Here is a 25,406-nt window from a genome sequence, read left to right as displayed (position 1 = left end):
CTAAGGCTATTAGGAGCATGGGTAGCTGTCAACTAACACCTATTATGAAAAGCTTCAATTTATATATGATTTTTTCTGCTCCAAGAAATCTATAAATTTATAATTAGAATCTCTTGCTGTTCAATATTTGTACATAATAAGTAGAGTACCTGAGGATGATGAAATATTGAAAGATGAATTCATTATGAAGAAACTCACACAGTGCAGTACCTCTTCCCTTAAGTCTGGCTGCAACTTTTTGGGGATCTCTATTCCATTATTTTTGGGTTGTGCTCTGAGCATGGTAGCCATGCCTCAAACAGGATTAGGATTCTGCTCAGGCTTGACACTTGCTGTTTTTAATTTTCATTTTATCATAAGCAGTTTAAGATTGTTGCCAGTGGTAATTTGCAATTTTTATCAAGACCTCTTCATTATAGCTTCTGACAGGACAGATGCTGTAATTAATCATGCCAGACAACTGGGGATAGTGGTCAGACTGCACTCGCAGCACACATACTGCAGGAGAAAAAGGGAAACAAGAAAATAGAGGCTCTCTCCTTTCTGTTCAGAGCAAAAATATAGGAACAGCACTAATAACCTGACAACACACTGGATGTTAATGTTTCCAAAGCCTTCATATGAAAGACCTGCCCACTCCATCCTCCCCACTCCATCACATTCTACCTTAATGAGAAAGTAAGTCAGACAGCTCAGGAGCAGCCCAAGTCAAGAGCTGGAGGTTTACAGAGGGAAGCAGTAGCTGTGTTTACATCTGGAACTCTGGGATACAAAGAAACAATTTGAGCTGATTTCATCTCTGAAAACTACAGCTGAGAGAGGGGCTCACTTCCCTGTTCCTGCAGATGACCAGCACAGGGCACCATGACTGTGCTGTGAGCCAGCACTTGCATTCTCTCTCTGAAGACACAGACACCTCAGAGAAGCTGCCCACAGCTCTGCAGCAGAGCATCTTGGAGGGTACAAGAGCCAAGTACTTGCTCTGTTCCCTTCATACCTGTTCACCCAGAATGTTTGATAAAAATCCAAAGGAGTTTAAAAATGTCCAAGAAAGCATTTGCAGAAGGAAACATTTCTGGTTCCTCTATGAAAGACTTACAGCTCATCAGTTTTACTGAAATGTGTTTATTCTATAGCAAGATAAAAGCATTTATTTTAGATAAGCAAAATACAAACAACTTAATTGCTGCTATCATAACTCATAAAAAAGTATAAAACAGCATAAAAACACAATAAGCAATGTAGCAATTAATAATTCATGTTACCAGTGTTTACATTAAAGCCTCATTTATGAAAACTTTACAACACATGATATGAAAACTTACAACTTTTAAAGAAAATATTTACATTGATTATTCAGCTGTGGAGTTTCATTTAAATATTCTACTGGTTTTACAGCGTATTAATAACTTGCATTTCTCATCTTAGCTTTCTGTAATAACAGTTTTATTTAAGTGCATTTCCCTTTTAAAAATACAGTGTATTAAATCTGAAACTCATCACTTCGACACAGAATATAATATTCACATTTGTTCTGTAATTGGAATTAACGTAAGAGGGTAAATGTCAATATATATTTCCTTACAAACTATGGCAGATTTATTTGGAGAAATGAAGTGAAAAGTTGGGTCAAACATTTATGTCCAGTTACTTGCATTTGTATTTCTGAAGACATTTAGGAGAAAAAAAAGAAAAAAATAAGAGCTTTGGCAAAAATCTGTGATTTACTCTATTTTTTCATGACAAAAAATGCCATCAACTAACTCATGTCATACAAGTATGATTGTATGAAATCCAATCATAATTTTACAGGTAGTTACAACTGTGCTTTAAGGGCTTCATGAGTTCATACTGCCTTGAAGTGCATTACTCACTTTTAGAGAAAGAAGGGCTATAGCATATAACTCTGAAAGGCCATTTTGCAGTCATAAGGTCCAGGTATTTATTAGGCCAGTTGATTCACATATTGTAGGTAAAGCTTAAATAAATTAAAAAGGCATCACATGAAAAAGAGAACAGCATTTTTTCTTTTAAACAAAATGATTTATAGTCAGCTAAAAGATGATACACAGCTACATTGTAGTTCTTTATTGCCTATCTAATAGACACTTTAGAGGATCATTTGATCTGTTATGCATCCCTGCATAACTACCATCAACAATTTACAGTTTTCAGCCAAATATGGTTTACCCCTACCCCTCCATCAGCACAAAGCCATGTTGCAAGATCGTTTATCTTCAGAAAATACTGACCTGCGACAATACTTGAGTCTGTGTCTGAGATTGTATTTGTGACTGGTGCTGCTGAGGTGCTGGCTGAGGGCTCCCAATGGCAGGGATGGGAGAAGTCATCTGCGGGGCTCCTGGGGAATGCTGCTGAGGAGAAGGCTGGGACTGGTGTTGCATATGCTGCATTTGCTGCTGCTGCATTTGCTGAAGCTGTATGTGCTGCAGTTGCTGTTGCATCTGCTGTTGATTAATCTGCTGCTGGAGATGCTGCTGCTGCTGCTGCAAATGTTGCTGCATGTGGTGCTGAAAATGCTGCTGCTGCATTTGCTGTTGTATTTGCTGATGCATTTGATGCTGATGTAGTTGCTGCTGCTGCATCTGCTGCATCTGTTGCTGCTGGAGCTGCTGCATCTGGTGCTGCTGGCTTTGCATGGAGGGGCTGAGCTGAGACGAAGACGGCGTCGCCACCATGTTTGTGCCCATGGAGCTTATCAACGGAGCCGCAATGTTTGTTGGCATGTTTGGGGCAATGGTAACAGAAGCTACAATCTGGTTCATTGGCAGTCTCATGGTCAAGGGTTTTGGAGCAATTGCTCTGGAAAGGGGCTGTTGAAGAGTTTGGGGAGGTGCTGACACCGTGGCGTGTTGAGAAAGAGAACTATTGAGAATGAGGGAGGAAGACAAATTTGTGGATGCCAGTGTTTGCTGAACAGAACGAATTGTCTGGGCCTCAGCAGATTCTGCAGCAGCCTGTGTTTGGAAGAGAAATTAATTGTTCTTTTCAACAGAAAAAACATTGTTACTGTTTACATGGTAATAAAAGTAACAGCTACTCAGAGACCTTTGCCATCTTTTGTTTTCTATCAGGAAAGATCAATCTGCAGTCTGAAAACAATCACTGATCAGCAATACATTGTATCACCTCTTTATCTGCCTCCCTATATGGCACCTCCAGGTCTTGCACAAAAACTAACTTGTGCCCTTGATCAGCACCAGAAAGTCACAGATGTCACATACATTTTGTCACTGAAAGAGCTAGAACAGACCCAACATATTTACATGTTTTTAAAAACACCCTGCTCTATGGGAGTCAGCAGCACACACATTCCCCACCCCATGAGTTACCAACAAATGAGCAATTAACCGAGCAATTAACTCTTCAGACATTTACCTGAGAATGTAATAAATTGTGCTGCACAAGTTTCTCTCTCATCCCTACCCTGAGCAACCATCACGTGTGAAAAAGCTATAGCAAGGATGTCTTAATTTAGAGGAGATGAGATACAATGACTTGGAGCATCATTTCCACCTGCAATCTACCCAGAAGTTACTTGGCAGTCCTGGTCCCAAGGATTTGGAGAAAGCAACATAATTTCTGATGGCTTTGAAAAGGGAATTTAAGATTCACAAAATAACATCTCTCAAAGGTATTTAGAATTCCTGCTGATCTTGAACTTAGCATTGTGATACTAAATGCTTTTAGAATATTATCTAAGCCCCAGAGGCAACAGAAAAACACAGCTTCTTAACTCAAGCAGAAGAAATCTTCCAGCTTTCAAAAACACGTGTATAATTTCTGATTATGTATTTTTAATCATTAATTGAAATACACAGCAAATTTCCATATGATTTACTAATGTTCTGCAGTTGTACATTCAAATAAATATTCTCAGGAGTTAAGACATCATCACCCAATGTTTTACCCATATTTTAGATGTCTATAAGCATATTTCCATTTATGATATTCAGATGCAACAGAACTATAACCTGTATAGTGCTGCTGTCTAGAAAGGTAAATTCTCAAGTAAAACAGCAGAGCTTTGTTTTCTTCACAGGTTTTATTTTAACTCAGAATCCACTAAAATACTCCTTGTGGCTCACTGCCAGCTAGTCCCTTTTTTAGTACTCTCCAAATTCATTGCCACCACACATTTCTTCCCCTCACCTGCAAAAATACTTAAGCTTTGTCACACAACAACTGCTCTCCAACTCCATGCAAAGCAAGCCTGTCCTTTGAGAAGCAGCACTTGAGGAAAAACAAACCTCTGCAAACAGCTTGCAAATATTAATGTCGAAAGGTCAGTATATTTTTCATGACTGAATTTTATTTTTGTGGTGAAGTGCATTACTTTGCCTCTGCAGCTCAAGGAAGATGTACAATTACAAAGATGTTTTCTGGTAATCATTAGTATGCCAGCAGAGAGATGAAATTATTTTTGCAGAGACTAAGCAGGGTTCAAGCAGCAGCACAACATCTTGTAGAGCTGTATTACAGAAATCCTAGCATTCTACTTCTGTTGTGCACAGCATCCTCCCTTGCCCCAAATATTTCAATATCATTGGAAAAAGCTCACTTGCGTTACATAGAAGGCAATATTTGGCTTACCTTAGAAACAAGGCTTGCTCTGTAGGCAGCAAGTGCCTTTAGGTATTCTTTTTTGGCAGCTTCAGTTTTTCTTTTATATACCTATTAAAAGAGACCATAATTTTACCAACTCAAATTATTAGGATTTTTTTTTTTTTTTGCCAGAATGCTCTCAAAATCACTTGCACAGAAACAAAAGACATAAACCAAAACCCCTGAAAACATTCTACTGTTAGATGTGCTTTTTCCTCCTTGAAAGTCCTAAATATCCTTGCAGGTGGTTACAGGCTTTCAGGGCTACTTGCTGGACTTGCAGTACAATTTATGTTGATTATCAGGAATAACAAAAGAATGCTATTTGATATCAGTCTGAGCAGCAAACTGATTGATAAGACTACCTATGCACTCTTTACTTCTCCAGAAAACAGTATCTTTTTGACTCCAAGTAGCAGGGATATTAGAACATTGGGTATTACAAATGCCAAAATGTATCAGCAGTAGTCTAGAATAGCAAAATACACCTGTGCATTTTTTTTGAAAACAAATATTTGAACGACATATAAAAAAATCTGTACATGTTCAAAAAAGGTGGATCAAAGAGCTTGGACCTGCCCCAAAGGCAGCATGAGAGAATCCTATTGAGTTAAATGAGAACTGTTAAGCAAAAATTACTAAATCTCTGTTTTTAATCATGAGTAAATTTAAAGTTCACCTTTAAATCATGTTCATTATCATCTGCTAGATCAGTCTAAAAGTTTCTATATGTATTTCAGAAAAAAGTACCCTTCATCTCTTGCCAAAAGGTGTCCTATCTGGGAATCTGTCCTGCCATACAAGAGTCTATTAACTGTTACTGGGAACAAACAAAGGGTATTTTTAACCCCCTTCAATCCATGTGCAGCAGTTCCATGTGTATAGGAAGAAGAACAACCCTCAAGGAAGTACAAAACTCATCACTCTGTACCCAGTTGGAGCTGGAGATAGCATTTCCCACACAACATTGTAATGAGACTCAGAGGATTGGCTTCAAAGGTTAGAAATCAACACGCTTTGTAACAAATTCATAAGGCAGATCAAAGGAAATGGTAAATATGCTGTACCTTCCTCTTTTCTAACTTATTAATAGGAAACAAGGGCTTTGAAATAGGAAGCATCAAAAGATGGTTTTAAGAGGACTCTAGGACAATATAACCTGAGCTCTTTTACAAACTGCCCTTTAAAATTTAAAGACAAATACAGTCATTTAACACTACCTGTTGGCTCTTACAAAAAAATAATTTTTAGATGCCAAGTCTTCAAAATTCAGTTTAGGTCTACAGAGATAGAGTTCTACATCAAGTAGCGTGGTCCACTCAGAGCAGAGGTAGGAGGTTTTTTTCACAAGGATTACTATATTCTTGTGAGACAGCCCTGCATCAATTTACCTGTTTTTGTTCTTCTCCTAAACTGTCCCACATAGATGCCACTATTTTTGAAACATCTCCAAACGTAGCATTCGGGTTCTGTCCTTTAATTGCAGCTTGCGTGTCCCTGAAGAAAAGGGCATATGCTGACACTGGCTTTTGTGGCTCATTGGGGTCTTTCTTTTTCTTCTTCTTTGGGGTCTTGGGCTTCTTGCCAGAATCTGGGGCAGCCCTTTTTTCTCCAGTAGCCTAAGAAACAGTAAGAACAAGAACAGTCAATAAATGCATTAAATAATTCAAATAAATTGCAAAAAATTATTTACAGTCAGTCATAATATTCTATGGATAAAGCTATTATGTAGGCAACACTTGGGAGAGTCCTGTTGTGCAGGCCCTTCTCTCTTAGTTTCAGCATAATCTCATTGGAGCTACTGGAACTAAACGCATGAGTAGCTACTACTCATTCTAAGCATGGCTCTGAGAGTCACTTCTTACAAGCTTAACCTGAAAAAGGACACCCCAATGCTAATTTGTATTAAAAAATTCAGATTTAGTTCCTAGCATATTTTGAAGAAACCATCTATGTTTTTCCTTTAAGATCCAATCTCAGCATTTGAGACACAAAAAGCAAAAGCTTGGAGGCCATTTCCCAATTTCCAGGCTAAGACTGGCAACTTAGACATGGGCCAGGGGTTGAAAACCCCACTCTTCAGGCAAAAGGCAGCAGCAGCTGGGCAGTTTGTGCCCACCTGCAGGAGCTCTGGCTGTGATCCCCAGGGCAGGGCAGGTGCCCCTAGGGGAGCACTGGAAGCTCTGTGCTCTGGCCAGGCACCAACAGCCCCTCTCTCCCCTCTGGGATGGGGATGCCAGCAGCTCTGCTCCCTGTCTGTGCCTCGTGCCCTGGACTCTCTTTTGTTGAGCTGTGCACAGATTATTGCAACAAGGGGATCAAGTGGCTCTAAATATGATATGTAATATGATATGTATCTCTATGAGAGTAATTTACTTTGATATTTTGAGGACCCTGTACAATGAACTTTCCACATGTATCACTTCCATAAACTTAATGAGAAAACCTTTTATGGAACAGTCTTAAATTAGGCTTTTACATATACTGCTATAACAACATTTGTTCTTCATTTGGTCAATATTTTTTTTCCTTTTATAAGATATTTATTTAAAGGAAGATATAAGTTAACTAAACTTTCAGTTAGAAGAAACCTTATTTTACTTCTCTCTAAACACATCTATGTTTTACATGACTCCAGAGAATACCATAATGACAAAACTGTCCAAGACTGAAGCCTGAAGAGATTCAACAGATCTGAAAACCTGAGTCAAATTAGACCAAAAGAAATATACATACATAAATGTATGTATGTGTGTCTATTCTTAGGTTCATTATTATGAGGGTAGTATGGAAACTTCTTAAGTAAAGAAGCTTATCAGCAAATTAATCATATTCCATTTCACTGTAACACTTGTATTTTAAATGATACTGAGCAGATACTGCCACATCCATGAAAACCCAGCATGTGGATGTGTGAGGCTTGCTGGCTGCAGCACATGGAATAACTTACTCTGTTTGATTCATCTGCATCTTCCTCATTGATAGAGCTAGATGGGGAAGGAGTGGCTGATTTACTTGCAGGAGGGGAGGGAGAAGTGTGTGGCAAATTAGTGCCTCCTAAATTTAGCCCCAGCTGCGCACTCAGCTGAGACTGGTTAATGGTGGTGAGCTGAGACGGAGGCATAATTCCCGAATGAGCAGCATCAGTCATGTGGACAATAGATCTCATAATCAGAGAGTGATCCTGGCGGTACTGGGAAACCTGGCTGTGATTCTGATCCTAAAAGAGATGGAAATGTTGGTTAGGTATTAGCAGTTACCATACAGCAGTAGCAGGTGAAGCTATTTGCACAGGCCTACAGAACCAACACTGTCAACATGCAGTTCGCTTCCTTCCTTTTTAATGAATTAAATACATTATTAATAAATTAAGTGCAGCAACAGTTACTATAATTGCCCCAGACTTCACTTTTCCCCCAGCTGGGGCTGCTTATTTTGTTCTTTGACTAAGAATTGCATTTCTCTGTTTTTAAACATTTCTTCTCTTGATGTAGTGAGCAATACCCACATAAACAATACGGAAAAGGATGACTGAGAATTCAAGAAAACATTTTGCAAATGAGGAGACACAAACTGCTGTCAGAAAGTAAACAAAATTGGGGTGGGATGAGGGGATATATATATATACAGAGAGAAAAGCATCTTCCTTTACTGAGTTTCAATTATTCTTGGCCATAACAAGTAACAGCAGTAGGTATAAACCAGTCCTGCCTGGATGGGATTTTAAAGCTGTTTTAAACACAGAACACTGCCCTGCCAGTCTGGAGTGCATTCACTGCAGCATGCTGGAGAACCAGTCCAGTAATCCTAAACACTCCTAAAGATCCCTGTTGGCAAGTAGCACATAAAACTGCACATTTTTATCTTTAATCCAACAATCAAACATGTGGAAGTAGCAATCGATGTACAAATCACTGACTTTATTTTTCTTGTACTCCACGTCTCAGAAACACAAGAGCTTGCATGGTTTGGTTTCTACTGTTTCTTGAGGGCACAAACTGTGTCTCCTACATCTGCACAACATTTACCACATTTGTAAATAAAAAGAAGCAAGACCCTGAAGGTAAAGTCAGCTGCAATCTGCCTATGAAAACTAGGGGGTTTTTTTGACCACACACAGATCAATACACAATGAAGGAACATGTAAACAGAAAAGAAGATTTTTTTAAAAGTTAATAAGAGAATAAATAGCTCACAAATTGATTCAGCAACCTGATTAATCTACAGTCATTGTTTGAACAGCCAGAAACATGAGAAATAAATTAGATTTTGAAAACTCTTTCATTATTAATAAGCCACATTGCAATTAGTAGCAGGTGCAATGATCCTTAATGAAATGACACAGAACAAAACAGCAATTGTGGGAGCCCACTGGACTTCGACATCAGAGTCTGACCTTCCTGGTGCTCTCTTATTAAGTATGGATAAGTACAAACCAGTTTTCAAAAATCTGTGTCAGCATGGAGGTAGAAGTTTCGCCCAAATGACTTTCCCTTACTTTTTATAACTTTGCCCTCAACAGAGGCAGTGGTTCTGTGCTCCTGGAAGCCTTTCCTTGGCTGGGACAAGGGTGGCCATACAAAGAAGCAACATGTGTCAGAGAAGATGCATACCGTCTGCCTCATGTATCTTTATACACAAATACTGCAGCTCACTGCTTCCCTACAGCAGTTAATGATATTAATTCTGAATTTGACAGTTGTGTCTCTTTCTGCTGGAGCCTATACAGTAGAAACAAATCCTTCTTTAGCATAAAAATGCACGTGCAGCTGGGTTCAGTACCGATCAAGTTAACCTCACGATCCAGATCCTGTGGCCCAGGGCTCACCCTCACCTTCCCCATGTTTCCCCAGCCATTGCCAGCTTGGCTCATCATCCATACCACACCACACTGCTTTTCCTACTTCTTAAATGCTTTTAATATTTTCAGTAAAGGACTGTAGTTCCTTAGAGATGAGTGTGTGTGCCAAAAGTGGAGCACTTGATACAGAAAGATCAAAACATCAGACTTATTGGCTGAAATACCCATTTGCTTCAGGGCACCTTTCTGTGAAAATTTACTGCTGTTAACTACAGGGTCATTTTGATTGTGACTTGTATTGGCAGTGGCATCTGGAAGTCATTCAAAGTCTTTTGTGAAACGATATCACTCTGCCTATTACTCCAATCATTTTAGCTTGCAGACGTTACTCTATTGCACGAAGAAAAACTCTGCTGGTTTTCTCCAGCAAAGCTGAAGATGATCAGAATAACCTTCTCTCATAAAAACTAACTTTCTTCATTATTGTGCAGACAGTACTTTCTTGGAGGTGTTCTACCCCTAAAAGCCTTGCTTTTGTTCTCTCTTTATTGCTACACAATACAGGCCTTTCTGGCCTTTACACTGAGGCAACAAAATGTGATGACAAGGGTTACAAACCATTTACTCCAAGTCTTGTCATTTCAGTTGCATCTATGATTTTATTGAGACTAAATTCTCTTGACTTGCACTGACCCAGAATCTAATTTTATACACAAGCCCATGAATTCTTAACTGTCCTTTTTTTCTGATACTCTCTGATGCTTGTGTGGGTTTTCTGCATCCATTTACTTAATTTCAGTTTTTCTTTTCTGTATATTTTCCTGATTTCTTTAGCCTTTTTTCTTTAATCTTAAGAGCTTCAGTAATACCTAGGAATGGCAACAACAATATTTTGTAACTCGCTATTTAGAACTAAACTGATAAGACACATTATATGAAGGAAAATGTTTCATGTAATATCCAATCCCTTATTATTCATATGTCCATATGAAAACAACAAAAAAAAATATTTTCTACACTTTCAGTTTAACTTATATGGGTGATCAATATTAAAAAAAAGAAAGGAACAGGGTTTTCATTTTTTTGCTTTGTGGTACAGTGCTGTGGCCCTGAATAACCTACGGTACCTATACCAGAGCTTTCAGACAAAGCCATTTTTTATGTGTGTACAGTGGTTTGGAAAGAAGGCAGGGAGGCTAGTTCACAGCAATATTAAAGTCCATGGCATTTTCCTATAGCACCTGAGCAAACAAAAGTCTTCTGAGAAGGAGCTAAAATCAAGAAAACAAAATTTCCATTCATTATCTTTACTCTTACAATTTCCCTGATACTACCAAAGACCAATACCAAACTGAAAGAATCAATAGCATTTCATTATGCTTGAGATGTTTATCAAAAAAATGTTTAACAACGAAAATCATCCTATATCAGGAGCACACATGGAAATACAAGTGCACTGAAGCACCCACATGGCATCCTAATTACATTAATATATGAAAACTGAAAAGCTCACATATTCAAAAATATTCCACTGAGAATACTGGGAGAATTTTAGAGACTATCACAAGCTCTTCTACATAAACTTTTCCCAAAGTAAATGTGATACGCAAGTATTAAAATCATTGAAGATTTTTGTAACATTAAGCAAAACCAAGAGATTAGTTCTGACAAAAATTCATGAACTTCTCAAGCAGACAGTATCCAGTTTTAATTGAACCTGATCTGCTTTACAGCCTTAGATTGAAGTCAGGCAAAACCTGGTGATCTTAAAACAAGTCAGGCAAAGTTCAACCACTGGTTTACTCAGCATGACAATCAAACAAGAACATGATGTGTGGAACCAAAACCAAAGGAGAAATAACTTGTCTAATTCCTCTGCAGGCTGAAATGGCTCTGACTCAGATCAATCTGCTGTCATCCTACACGAGTGCTACAAACCCCTCAGGTACAGAGACATTTATTGAGGGCAACATTGGCCACCTCTGTGGGCTCTCCAGTGACAGGGCAAGGGGAAGGGCTCTAAACAGAGAGCAAGGGGGCTTGGATAAAGTATTAGAGAGCAATTCTTTAATGTGAGGGTGATGAAGCCTTGGACAGAGACGCTCAAGGCCAGGCAGGATGGGCCCCTGAGCACTGGTCTGGTGGAAGGTTTCCTGCCCATGGCAGGGGTCTTGGAACAAGATGATCTTTAAGGTTCCTTCCAACCCACATAATTTTTACCCTTCTATGATTCTAATTATATACCTGGATTTTAAAAAATGAAAAATATAGTCCAAAATGTTTTCTCCTTCTCAAAACAACTTTATGGTGACTGTGTAGGCAAAATCTCTTACACCACCCTGTCACACATTATAAAGACATTCAGCACTTGGTTCATAGAAGGTCTCATCAAAGGAACCATAAAGATATCTGTCCATCAAACTGTCCTACTCTCAACAATTCTAATCACTGCAGACAGTCATGCCATAAAAGTCATATTTAGTCCTGTTGCTAAAGGACAGATCTCACAGCCATGACAAATATACAGCTTATTCTACATTGATTTGTAAAAGAACAAGTTCTCAAAACTATATAAAATATCAATGCATCAACAGACACTGGAAAGCAAATAATGTAAGGAGACTTAAAAAAAAATAAAGAAAAAGAAAGGAATGTGTAAACTCCCATGCTTTAATTTATGCAGTTTTATCAAAGGTGTTTTTCAAAGTACCATGGAGTATTAAGTGAAAAAATGATATTAATAAAAGGTAGTTTGCTCTTCTGTTAGCAACTTATTAAGCATTTGGTACTTAGTATAGCTTGTAATAGAGTTAGTATTTATTTTGACAGATAAATGCATCCAGCCATTACATTGAGAGATGTCCTAATTTCCACTTACTTACCCTGCATTTTAAGAATAATTTCCATACAGTAATTCTATCCTGAATTCCCACCCTGATATAATTTTAATCTCTGGGAACTTTCAACAAGACATTTAAAAATATAACTAGGAAATCACTTTTCAGAATATTTTTGAGCAATACTGAAGTCTTGATTAAAATCAATGTCTACAGCCTTCCATCATTTAAATATGCAATACTTCCAGTGAGACTCTGGTCATGTGAGGACTGATGGAAGAGCCCCATGGAAGTGCCCAGAGGAGGATGCAGGGCTGGGATCTCACCCCACACTGCATGAGATAGTTTAAGAGAATTGAGAAATCTGCCAACCAAAATAACTAAGGAATAACTAAGCAAAACCCAACATAACCATTTATGTTCACTGTGCCCTGGTTTCAGAAGTTGACTTAAACTATTATATATTCTATTGCCTGAGGAATTCATCACTGTCAATGTAACATAAGCTGATGCAATATTTTAAAGGATGTATTTAAGTTGAAGCAAATGCACTGCAATGTAAAGAGTGAAATCCTCAGTTGTCCCTGACTGTAAATTACTCCCTTTACTTTTAGTCATGTCAGCATATCTCTAGAAGAAATCCTCAATATTCTTTTTCTCCACAAGTAAAGCATAGATAAAAGAATCCATTAATCTAAATTTTTACAGGATTGGACTTCACTGCCAATCAAAACAAATCAAACTAACAGGATGCTTTTCTCTGTCAGAGATTAAATCCTTACTTAATAGAATACAAAACAGTTGCACTTGGTACTGCCACCACTGAAGAAGTGTCCTTCCTCTCCCCTGCACACACACCATCATCACTAATAGAGCTGTCAAACTGCAGTTATCAGGAGATCCTACAAGCAGCAGCTTCTTTTCTCTGGCAGTAAAAAAAACTCCCATGTTCCACTTCATGTCTCTGTAGAAAAGTAAAGTTACCTAATTTGATTCCCAAAAAAAGTGTACAAGAAACAGCACATGTCAATTAGTAAAAAAAAAATATGTCTTCATCTGGATCTAAGAGATGGGTTGGTGACAAGAGTTTCATACACATTTTATTGCCTGATAAACATGAAGAACATGCCATTTTTTGGTCTGTGTGCCCATCCAATCCCTCTACTCTCTTCTGTTCACACATAAACCATAGAATAAATGTGAAAAGAAAAAACAAAACAAAACAAACAAAAAAAAATACCCAAAACCCAAAAAAACCCCAAACCCAATGAACTTGAGGGCCCACTGATTTATTCCTTAAAACTGAGCAACTTATTTTGAGGGTCATCAGGGGCTCCTGTGGGGGGTCACACAAGATAGGTATTCTCAAAATCAAGTCGCTCATTTGTGGCACCACTTCTTGCACTTACACAGACTTGTTATATAACATACTGCATAATCTACTGCAGATATATACTGCATATATAATGGAACCTGGCAATGCAAAGCATCAGTTTTGTTTTTGCCTACCCCAGGCCTGAAATTTTCCCCTTTGTAGTTTGTGCATAGGCACCTGGGATGGTTCCTGCAACAATTTTCACCATCCAGAACTTGGCCTCTGCTGGGCCCAGTCATTCACAGCATGCTCACCTGTGAGTCTCTACTAAAACAATGTGTTATGTGGTGAAGAAATACACAAAGCTCACAGCAAGGTCAAAACCACACAACTATCAAACTAAGGGACAAGGACTGGTCTCTGAAAGGTTTACAATTCTTAATTCAAATTCAAATTCTTACTGGAGATGCCCCACCACCCTACCCTGGAGTGTTTTCTCTTTGTTCTTACCCAGTTACTTCCCTGTGAGCCTGCAGATTCCTCACATGATTCCCAACCCAGGCCAGAGGGGTCACACTTCTTGGTTGCCTCATTTGCTACCAAGTCCTTCTGCTCTTGCAGACAAGGACAGGCTGGTCACAGACCTCCACCCACAGTGGCTGCTGCTGCTGTTTTAGCACCACCTAACTCACAACTTCTTTATAATTTAATCTTTACACCATTTTGTAGAGGCATTTTAAAACAGACTCCCCACTGTCTTCCTCCCAAGCTTCTACCATACTTTAAAGCATATTGAATCACACTCCTCTTGGACAAGGCACCCAACAGCATGATCACAATACATGTGTGACTCAGATCACAGATCTGGGCTCTGATCTGATGAGTCTCTTGGCATGAGGAGCTTCTCTCCAAATTAGCAGTACAAGCTTAGGTCTGCTGTATGCAAACAGTGACAACACATTGCAAACAAATCCTGGATAGTTGAAATTAAGTCCCAGAACGTCAGATAAACGCTGTTAGCAGTTTTGTTACAACCTCCACAACTCAGGTGCTTCAGCTCTCAAATCAAAGGCAGACTTCAAAAGTCCTTATTATGCAGTAAGGAACGTGGGGAGAGAGTGTGAGCAAGCATGACAACTAACAAACATTATCAAAGGTAACAAGAATTGTGCAAGGAATTGCAGAGGGACAGACTCAGGGGTTACATGGCATTTTTATGTTTAAAAATTGCTACAAGTGTTGGTAGCTATGTTCAGGGATATGTTGTCTTTAGGTTTTGGGAGATTTTTCTTTTCTATGAGGTTTGTTCATTTAGTTGTTGGTTTCTGAAGTAAATCAGAAAAGTAGGTCTCATTATGTTTTGTATTACCAGACCCAGGCATGTTTTTCTTCCATCTACCTGACAACATGGAGTAATTAAACACTCTAAAGAGACATCACATTTCTTCAACACTTGCAAACTTGAAGTGGAAGCTGAGTATTGGGTAAACTGTCCAGAGGGAAACATGAGTGGCAACAGCAGAGAATAGCAGGAATTTCAAAGGAAGTTTTCAAATTCCCCAAGAGTGAGGGTGGCTGGACCCAACTAAGCCTTTGGCCAGGTACAGCACATCCAGACCAGCTGCAGCATCTGCCTCATTCAGCTGGCTTATGGAAACAGCACCTGATTTCAGAGTTTAAACTCAGAAGGCAGAATAGCTTACAGCCATGGCCTAGGCTTAATGCACAGTTGGTGTCCATATACGTGTGTCTGAGTTCCTTCTGAGCTCAGTTCGTAGGAACATCAGACCCTCAGCTTCCACTCCAATTCCTGACAGCTTTCCCAGTGAGCTATAGCCTTTCCCCCAGATTCTTATGGTACCTCACAATACTTTCTGGAGCTGATGGATCTTGATTTAGGTACTATTATTATAAAATAGTCACAGTCTATTTTCCCAGACTATTCTGCCAATCCTGCTGCACAGGAGTCCATGACCTCATGACCTCAATAGGCAATAACCTACCTGTTTCAATTTTTATTAATTTTTAGTTTAGTTTAGTGCCTCCTATTCAGACAGGTGTCGTTGGCAACTGCTGCCACTTTGTTTCCTATGGACAGGTCCCTTCTAGCAGTCACTATGAGTGGCCTATTTTTAAGAACAGCAGAAGACATCTCCCTCTCTCATTAACAGGGGACCCATTCATTGGTCAATGAGAAGAGAGTATGTCTCAGCAAAATGACTCTATATCATCCACACTGAGAATTACAAAGTCACTGAGGATAGGAAAATCTCCACACTGTTGTTTAGCAGGCCAGCACCACCTTCCCCGCAGGCCAAAGGCACAGCATGGCCCTGTGCCAGAGCTGCTGCTGCCTGCAGGGCTCCCAGCCCTTCACCCACCGGCCCCAGGGCCTGCAGCTGGGCACCCACGCTCTGCAAGGGAACTGCAAAATGCCCAACTACCTCATCAGGTGTAGAATAAAATAATTAATTCCACACCAAACAAAAAGGAAGTACTCTGTGAAAACTGAAGTCCATCCACAAAGCACCCAGCCCTGAGCTGTGCCCCAGCCCAGCTGGGAGCAGCCCCCAGAGCTGCCAACTGAGTCCTAAAGGTCTCCATTTCCAGAGCATTCCTCTTGTTCTGTACATGGCCAAATGTCACTGCTCAGAGCTGCCCAAGCATCCTTTAATTCAGGGTTGCTTGAGATTAATTTTTCCTGGTACCACAAATTCTGCAAACCAGTGGCAATAACAGCTGCCATTTCTGCTGGGAAAGGCCAATACAAGCCAGACTAACACTGCTGATTTAAAGCCCGAGCTTAGCAACTCAGCTCAGAATTCCAAGAAAAAATAGAAGAGAATCTCCTCTTCTAGTATGAGTAATTGCTACTTCTATAAACTAATACCCAGAAACTTGTGAAATTTGTTGTACATTTTGTATCACAGATGACAATAAACACATTCATAACAATAACAAGGGCTTGTTTTAATAAACCATTCCAGGCATTAAACACATTAATGACCCATGAAATAACTGTTTCATCTGCAACACATTAAACAATGTTGTTATAACATTTTATTAATTTAAAGCCTACTTCATTCTCTCCAGATAGGAGATTACTGACTGGGTATTAAAAGAGAGATGTAGAAATAAGTTTCTTTGTAAAGGAAAATGAAACCTGTAAATGAGAGGCACCCAGTCAGGTGAGGAGTGAAATAACTATCTTTTGCCAATTTCAAAGCAACATTTTTAGCTTTTAGTCTTCCAATCTTATGTCATTCTGTTCACCTAAAGTTCATTAGTAATTTGGGAATTTAACTACTAAAAATGATTTTCAGCATCATTTTTAGTAAGTAAAAGTAAAAGTAAAAGTAAGTAAAAGGCATCACTATTCTGAAACATTAATAATATTTCTATTGTATGCAGTCTTTAATAAGTTCAAATTTCCACCTCATCTCTCTAAAGCCACATTCTTGAGATGTTTATTTTAAAAGTCTCTTCTTCAAATAAAAGCAATAGTCGCAATTGTGTCTTTGATTTGAGCACGGTGCCACTCCTAAGGAGTAATATAATTAAAGATGAGCATATTCCACTATGAATTAGCCTTATCTGTGCAGAATCCTGACTGCACTGGCAGCACTGCAACAATTATAAAATATAAACAGGCTCAAATCTTCATCAAATAGGAAACACATTTTCTCTAACAGCATAAGTAATGTAGTGAGCAATATATACAAAACTATCAGTCTGTTTTTCCAACCATTGTACGTTTTTGAATAAAAGAAAAAATCAGACTGAAAAAAGACAATTATTTTACTGTCTGTTTCTTAGATATCAGAAAGAGAATTTTGAAATTCATCAAAGCTAACCTTCTGTTATGTACAACAGGCTAAGCTGAAAAGAATGTTAACAAGTTCAATTTTCATTCAATCAGCACTACTGCTCTCTGAAATGTTTCATTGCAGGAAAGAAATAAAAATAATCTATATGGTAATTATGAGGATGAATCCCCCAGTAACTTTCAGCTACATGAAAGGTCAGTTCTATTCAAGATATTTTATCAGTCCCCTGCACATACTCCTGTCCTGTCATTTTAAATCTGAACAGCATTTTATTTTCCCATTTACAGCTACCTGCAGAATTAAGTACTTAAGCCAAATAAGAAAAAAAAAAAAAAAAAGAAAAAAAAAAGAAATGTTGAATGCTGGCAAAGGCTATAATAGCATGGAGATAAATCGTTCAGCTGCTCTCTCTCAAGCCTCTGGGGCTGCAGATTTTTCTTCTCCTGGTGCACTGTGGGTATTCAAAACTTGTTCAACATGATTTCATTTCATTTCAGGCACTGCCTGAGAAAACTAAATTACAGAATCAATCATACAGAAGGTCAGAGTGAGACTTCATTACAAGTATTGCATGCTTGCATGAATATCTTTCATTTATGACTGACCCAATATGTCACAATAGCTGTCTAGTAAAAATAATCCACTTTCTGAAATTGATGTACTACTGATGTCAATGCTACTCAGCAGGCTGGGCAGATTAGAGAGAGGTGTTAAAAAAAGGAACCCTCAGGAGCAAAACTTGTAGTTTTATAGAATTGCCACAGTTTGCAGATTAAAATAATTTTTTATGGGCAGCTCAACAGAAAACAGAACAGTAATATAAAATATTGGGAGTTGATTTTTAATGAGGATATTGCTGTTGATTTCTGCTTATTTATATTCAAGTATTTATGGGGATAATATTTGCATCATGTAAATCCATGCATTCTTTGAAGTCAAATGTACATCAACACTCCATTTTTCAGTGACTCCTTTTTGAACATCAGAATTTTATTTGCATGTTATTAAAATATTAAAATTAATCAAACTGCCTCCATTTTATCTCCTCTTTTTGTTGCTGTTGACTATTTTTAAACGTTAAAAAAAATGCTGTAAAGATAAATGTGTTGTGTTTGTTGCCAATAATAATGAAGTTAATCAGCATTGTGGCAAATTGTCACTCTTTCCATAGTACATATATCGTAATAGCATAAACAATGGTTAACTCACCAGTACAATCTTTAGTAATTGCTAGGTCACATTTATGCTGAGAATAAATATATAGATATCTTTCTTGCATCATGAATGCAATTTTCAACACAATGGCACATAAAGAATATGTTCAACATTTTTTCTTTCTCTTTTTTGTTTTCCATGTGTATGTCTTCCTGTGAGTAATATGTGAGATACTTGCAGAAGCATTATGTGGTACCTAGCCAACTCCATACCCTAAGGGAGACATAGGAAAACCTTGACATAACCTATTTTTAACCATGCCTCTGGCGATTCTGCATTCAAGTTTATAGGTGAACATGTCAGGTAGTACATAGAAAAAAGCCAAAGACACACAGTATTAATCATAATTCTGTCCAAGCCCATTTTATTTTTCCAACATTTGTGATTTAAAATCTCATGACATTTCTCAAGGTGAAATTCTTCTAGCAGGCTTTGCAACAGGGTAGGACTACATTTACCTAAATTAAATATTGCTTACAGTAAAGCTCTCTAATGCTTCACGAGATAAGCAATAAACTCAATGCAGTTAATATTAAAATTATTTAAGTTTGTATTCAGCTCAAGAAGCTTTAGCGATTAGCAATACACCATTAATACAGCATTTAAATAAGACTATCCCAGTATCGCTGGATAAGAACATTGTTCTGTAAGTGTATACGAACATCATAATTATTTTACAACCCCATCTTTAGTTCTTTCAGATATAGTAAATTCAATTGACCATGAAATGAAATTTCATAGTCAAAATGCCTCCTTTACATTTTTTTATTGCTGTAATAAAGTTTTTATAGCTCCAAGGCAAGGTAATTCATGAAATGTCTAATTTAAGGATGAATTCTAATATTATTAATAAATATTTACCAGTTTAATAAAGTGCACATTTTCTACATAAAATATGATATAATGTTTTCATTTTTTGTTTTTGAAATACAGATTAACTGCTGGAAAATTTGACTGCTAAAGAGAGTTCAGGGGAAAGCTATGTAAGGACCCTCTGTTAATGTTTTTAAACTTCCCAAAGCTACCTAGCATTTATGAGCAGAAGAGAAAAGTCGACTGAGTAGAATACAATGGCAGGGGCCACTCCATCTCACAGCATGAAACAAATCAAGCAGTTGTGGGGAATGTCTGACATACAAACCTCCCTATGTGGCTCCTCCATATCCAATCACACAATTCCTCGTCAATTCTCTGCAGCAAAACTGTAGCACACAAGTTCTCAATCCACAGCTTTGAACTGGAAATCACCCTAAAAATGCCACTGGACTACTGGGGTAGGAAGGCAGGAGCTTCTCTACATCTTTTCACTGGCCTGTATGGGAACAAATCTTACCAATGTAGCCAATGTAAACTGTGCCATTAATTTCTACATTGCACAGTCAAGAGAAAAGGCAAAGATGTGAAGCCTCCCATTCAGCACCAGAAGAGGTGAGTGAAGGAATACATAATCTAGAGGTCTCTTCTGGTTGGTACTGTTAAGGTGACACCATTTACTCATGGAAGAATCACATTTAGTGAAAGGCTGCAAAATTAAAGGGCAAAACTGGGTCAGGTTACAAACCACTTGATAGCACTGAGGTGATACTGGGACACATAACACCAATCCAGCCCACAATATTTTCTGACCAAGTTTTATTGTATTCAGTGCACACACACTCCATTACTTTTGTTTTCAGGCACAACATTCCTTACTCTCAGGTTTTATTAATCTGATCTTCCTTCAGAAGTTACCCAACATGTACAGTGCAAAATGAGATCTAAAACAAATACCACATCCTTCAAGGCTTGTTTTAGGCACTGCCTGTTTTGGATCCACAGAATGACTGAACTCTGTATATCCAGAGCAGTGAGCAGCTTGTGCTTCACTCTGCATTAGTCTACTCATCATGACCTCCAAAGAAATATTGAAATTTGCAATGAAGTCAGCAGCCTGTAGCATTACAGAGAAATATTTACTGCCTGTTGGTTTGTAAATCTTTAATTAATTTTCACTTGCCAGAATAATAAAAAAAGAAATCACAACATAACAACACAACCTTTATTACAGTCCAGCAGTAAATATGTATTTTCACTATGCCAAGTTCAGCAAAAGGTCCTATATAAAAGAGCTAATCAGAAAAAAATACAGTTGATGTAAAATATCTTTTCAAGCTAAACATTCACTCGCTCTTCAATATGCAACACAGAAACTAATTCTAATTGTAAGCACCGAGTTTAAAATGCTGAGTAGGATAAACTGGCTCACAGCTGTGTCTCATGGCTGGCAGTGTGGATGTTGCTGCACAAAGCTCTCAGGAACCCATTGGGAGATCCCTGAGCCCACAGGGAAACACTGCAACAACATGGGAACTGCCCCATGCACCTCCCTTGGAGACTGCAGCCCTGCAGTGTGTGTAGATTCTGGAGAAAACTCCACACAGCCCTGCCTCTGATTGTCCTAATTAACTCTGGAATTAGCCTCAAAGTCCCCATCACTCAGCTCTTCCACACCCGGATCATGCCTCCCTGTTCTTAAGGGCTCAGACACAGCCCAAGAAAAGACCACCCTGCCCCAGCCTCCATGGCCAGCAAGAGCACGGGACAAAACAAAGCCTTTTATGGCCCTATATTTTTGAGTATTTTCAAGGAAATACATCTCTGTCATTTCTATTATGAGTTTTAAAAAAATGAATTAACTTCCTTTTATAAAGATTTAGGCCATGGAATATACAGCATAGAGGGAAATACACTGCTTTTTTCCTGCTGCCATACTGTGTCTGACTCTCCTTCTGAGCTACTCTGAATACTGCACTCTCAAAATATCCCGAAGGATGTCAGATGTGGGTCCTACACTTCAAATACAGACAAGCAATTCATTCTAAATGTTGTAGTTCACCCTGGCCAACACTATGGTCTTTCAATTCTTGATGCCAGTGCCAACACTATAAACACATTTTTGAACTTTAGGAGCACTTGGGATGCCCATGATGCCAATGGATATGGGCTTCCAAGTCCATTCCCTAAATGAAAATTCTGTTTGGAAAGCCTGACTGCTTCTTCACAAGAGATCTGTTCACAAACAGCATAGCATTGCACTGTACATTAACAAACATGTTTATCTTGCTGAATCCACCAGTATTTAACCCTTAACCATCTGGCAACTGCCTTAGGGAGCTGAGCAATAGCCAATCATTGTTTGCTGTGTACCAACACGTGTGTCATCGTTGATCCAGAACACGCCTGTAACGTGACACAGAACACTGGCAAAACCTTGGTCAGGTACCCAAGAAAACACACAAATCTTCTGAGGGGTCAATGAAAACTGAGTTGGCACAGATCTACATGTGACACACACCAGTAGGCAATGGGAACACACAAAGAACCAGACCTACCATATGCAATCCATTGCTGTGGATGACGCCGTCTTGCTCCACGAGATTCCTGGATATTGTAATAGAGGGAAGATCCAAGCTCTGGGGGGGAAACTGAGGCGTAAATTCATTTCCTTGTGCAGGCAGCTGGTCACCAAGGCCCTGAAAGGGGAGCAGTATATCTGCCATGCCCAGGGAGGGGTCTGACTCAGGCGGGGGGGTAATGGGTGGGATTTCAAACTCCTCGTCCCCAAGGCTCGGCGTATGGAACGTCTGCTGGAAAAGGACAGGACAAGGCAAACAGTGTTAGGGCACACAAGGCTCAGCAGTCACCTCCACACCTGAAGTCCAAATCTTAGTTTTTTCTCAAAAGCAAACTCTATAATAACCAACAAAATTTTTACATTTCATATGCTGAATGAGTCTGTGGATCATTCTGATTAAAGATTTAAGTCTCATTATCATATGGCTTAAATGGAGTATCAGTATTAACAGTTTTTTAATGTGTACTTAATTAGCAACATCTGTCTGTTGTTAGTCCGAATATCAGCTACATTGGATTTGGCTGAATAACAAACTGCCCCTTTATTGATATGTTAGTAAAATAGCACAAACAGCTTACATTACTCTCACGCTTCATAAAACACTGACAATTTCCTAGCACACACACAACAGGAATTCAGCACTGACCATTTCACATCTTTTGTCTGCTTTTATCCACTAACAAACATGAAATATGACCATTATTTATTTCCTTTCCATTCCCAAAATACAGTGAAGCCTTTTAAGCACAGGTTGCAATTTGGAGGAGAGACGTATGAAAGCGTGAGGGTGATTACAGCAGCTTCCAGTGCTTTCTGAAGCAAGCCAGCTTTGTTTGAACAGTAGGTTTGTTATGAACTAAACACCTGTTAAGATGCCTTGAGCAAAACATTTACTGCCAGTTATCTTCAGGGTTTGTGCATGTTTGTACGTGTGCATGTGTCTGTCAAAGATAATCTTTATTCAGAGTCTGTATCTGGCTTCAACGTTGCTGACTTTTATTTGGGAAACAAATGAGCTACGCTTATTCAAATTTTTTGAGAGTTAAATGAACTTTCATGTGTTATTTCAGGTCCACTGCTACTTAATAATAGAAATGCAGTGCTTGAAATTAGGCCATTTTAAATGTACCCAAATCAGGACTGCCTTGATCAAATTGGGCAGTTGGCAATCCTAAAATAGGCACTCTTGTCTTGTTCTGGACATGCAAGGCTGCTCTGGGATTTGTTTGTTTGCATTAGTTCAGGATTCAGGTTGGAGCGGAAGGGAGAATTGTTTTATGTATTAATTACATTGTTTGAAAGAGTGACTTAATGCCAGTTAATTTAAAAATGATAAGTTCAGTGAAAGATCTCATTAACTGCTGCAAATTGTCATCCTTCAAACTGTTAATGATGATATAAATTAATAACCGCTTGAGAGAAGATGGAAGCTGAAACACAAGAAAAACCTTTGCCTGCATATAGAACCTGTCAGCTGTCATTATTGGTCTCACACCAGAAATGATGGGGTCCCAGATTGCTGCAGTCTGCAGCACCATCAGAGTCTGCTGAGACTGTGCCCATCTCCTCCAACTGCAAGGCTGTAACTCAGTTCTGGATGTGAAGGCTGGGCCTGGATTAGGGAGATGTTTGACTTCCCCACTGCTATATTACAAAAGGTGTGAATTTTTCTTCTCAAGGACCCCGTGGTTCACAAACACAAAGGATGGATTGGCCAGGAGAAGTGGTTGGCTAATGAACATAACCCTATGGCTGCATTTGCAGTTATTTTGGCACTAATGTGGTCTAGTAACAGATGCAACTGTAATTTGTGACTCATTTGCTACCCCATTACTGCTTAATGAAATCTAACATATCACATTAACAATACGGATAAACACTCATTCTTGATATGTGGCATTTGGCTGTTTTCATTACCACTGTAATTAACACTTGAAATATTATTTCAATAAATATTTAAGGTGCTTTAAAATGAGTCGTAGTAATCATGACATAGAGACAGAAAACATAAAGCAAATGTGTGGCTTCTAAGCCTGAATGTGCTCTAAGATTACACTCTTAAGGCATTATTTACAGAAATAAAATGGGATTCTAGCTCAGCAGTGCTCAGGCCCAAAATAATACCGAGAAAGCTACATTCATGTTAATGCAAAACCACTATAATTAAATACATTGTAATGCAGTAATTGCAAAGTAAGGTTCACGCTTTAATACGAACAGTAACACTTAATAATATTTTTATTCCTTGTTCAAGCTAAAGGGTTCAGTGAAATCAGTATTATTATGGTACATTTGAACCTCTCTTTACTTGACATATTTATGAGATATTAGTTATTATAAGAACTGGATCTTTTTTCCCCATCTAACAGAATAATTCCAAGACAGCTGCAGAAAGATTATAACACAGCCAGATAATAATATATTCTTTTACTTAGAAAGGTAGCATTCATCTTAATACTTATAGCTTAACACTTATAGCTACAAATGGGAGAGTAAATTGATGAATGACTTAACATTTTTAAATCTGAATTTAACTGTGGTGTAGAATTTATCCATATATCTACACATCTTAAAAAAACCAAAACCAAAAACAAACAAACAAAAAAAACCCAAAAAAACCAAACATAGAAATAAGAATGAGAATAAAATAGATGTAATTTAAGAAGAAAGCAAGCCCCTTAGTGAAGTAGCCTTAAATCCAAATCACTGGGCTATTCAGTCTGTAAAAAGAGCCTGAATAGTATGCAATTTGGGACTGCAGAAAGGTGGTGTTATGACCAAAAGATGGTATAACATTTGTGAGATTTATCTTACCAATCACATTTTTTAAAGTTATTAACTTTTCAAATATTTATATCTTACACATATATTAAAAAAAACACTAAAAACCTGTGTGCATGGTTAAATGCCATCTGTACTGAAATGTTCAAAACATTTGTTCCTTTTGATAAAAATGCAAATCTGGAGAACTGTTGTATCAACATATAACAGCCAATGTCTGACACGGTGAATTATCACAGCTGGAATTAAATTGTCTCTGAACAGCTGCTGGCAGCAGAGCTTTCATCAATGTTTGATTCAAATGTAGGAAAGAAATTCTACAGAAAGAAACATCATGTTGTCATTACAGATGGGGTTTGTGTTCATTATCACAAATAACACTGGAGCTACTGCCAAATAATATTCCCTTATCTAAGCAGTCTTGCTGGGTAAAAAGAAATGGTGACCATTGTATAAATGATTCATAAAATCCTACCCTTAATTCTAACCTACATATTTATTGTTACACCTTTCTGCTTATTTTTTCTGAGGTCAGTGTTTTAGAAGTGCACAGGAATACCTGTGACTGAGCCCCACTTACAACACAAAAATCAGGGCCGCCTGTTTATTC

At 38.3% G+C, this 25,406-nt stretch overlaps 1 protein-coding gene across 2 annotated transcripts in view; it reads right to left on the bottom strand.

Annotated features, from left to right (window-relative positions):
• Window positions 1-1,044: 1,044 nt before the first annotated feature.
• TOX3 (TOX high mobility group box family member 3) overlaps window positions 1,045-25,406 on the bottom strand; it is a 73,969-nt gene continuing 49,607 nt past the window's right edge. Inside the window, exons 3-7 of one of the 2 annotated variants that reach the window (XM_039721498.1) lie at window positions 21,993-22,247; window positions 7,577-7,846; window positions 6,018-6,245; window positions 4,615-4,695; window positions 1,045-2,978 (exon numbers count right to left, since the gene is read on the bottom strand). In XM_039721498.1, the coding sequence (XP_039577432.1) occupies window positions 2,238-2,978; window positions 4,615-4,695; window positions 6,018-6,245; window positions 7,577-7,846; window positions 21,993-22,247 (1,575 nt within the window). In that variant the 3' untranslated portion in view covers window positions 1,045-2,237. The remainder of the gene's footprint in view (window positions 2,979-4,614; window positions 4,696-6,017; window positions 6,246-7,576; window positions 7,847-21,992; window positions 22,248-25,406) is intronic. The other variant, XM_039721499.1, reaches the window with a different exon arrangement.

Source organism: Passer montanus, unplaced genomic scaffold (assembly GCF_014805655.1).
Source record: "Passer montanus isolate IOZ18808 unplaced genomic scaffold, ASM1480565v1 scaffold45, whole genome shotgun sequence".
NCBI lineage: Eukaryota > Metazoa > Chordata > Aves > Passeriformes > Passeridae > Passer > Passer montanus.
Note: the sequence above shows the minus strand (reverse complement) of the source record. Positions and strands in the feature narration are given on the sequence as shown.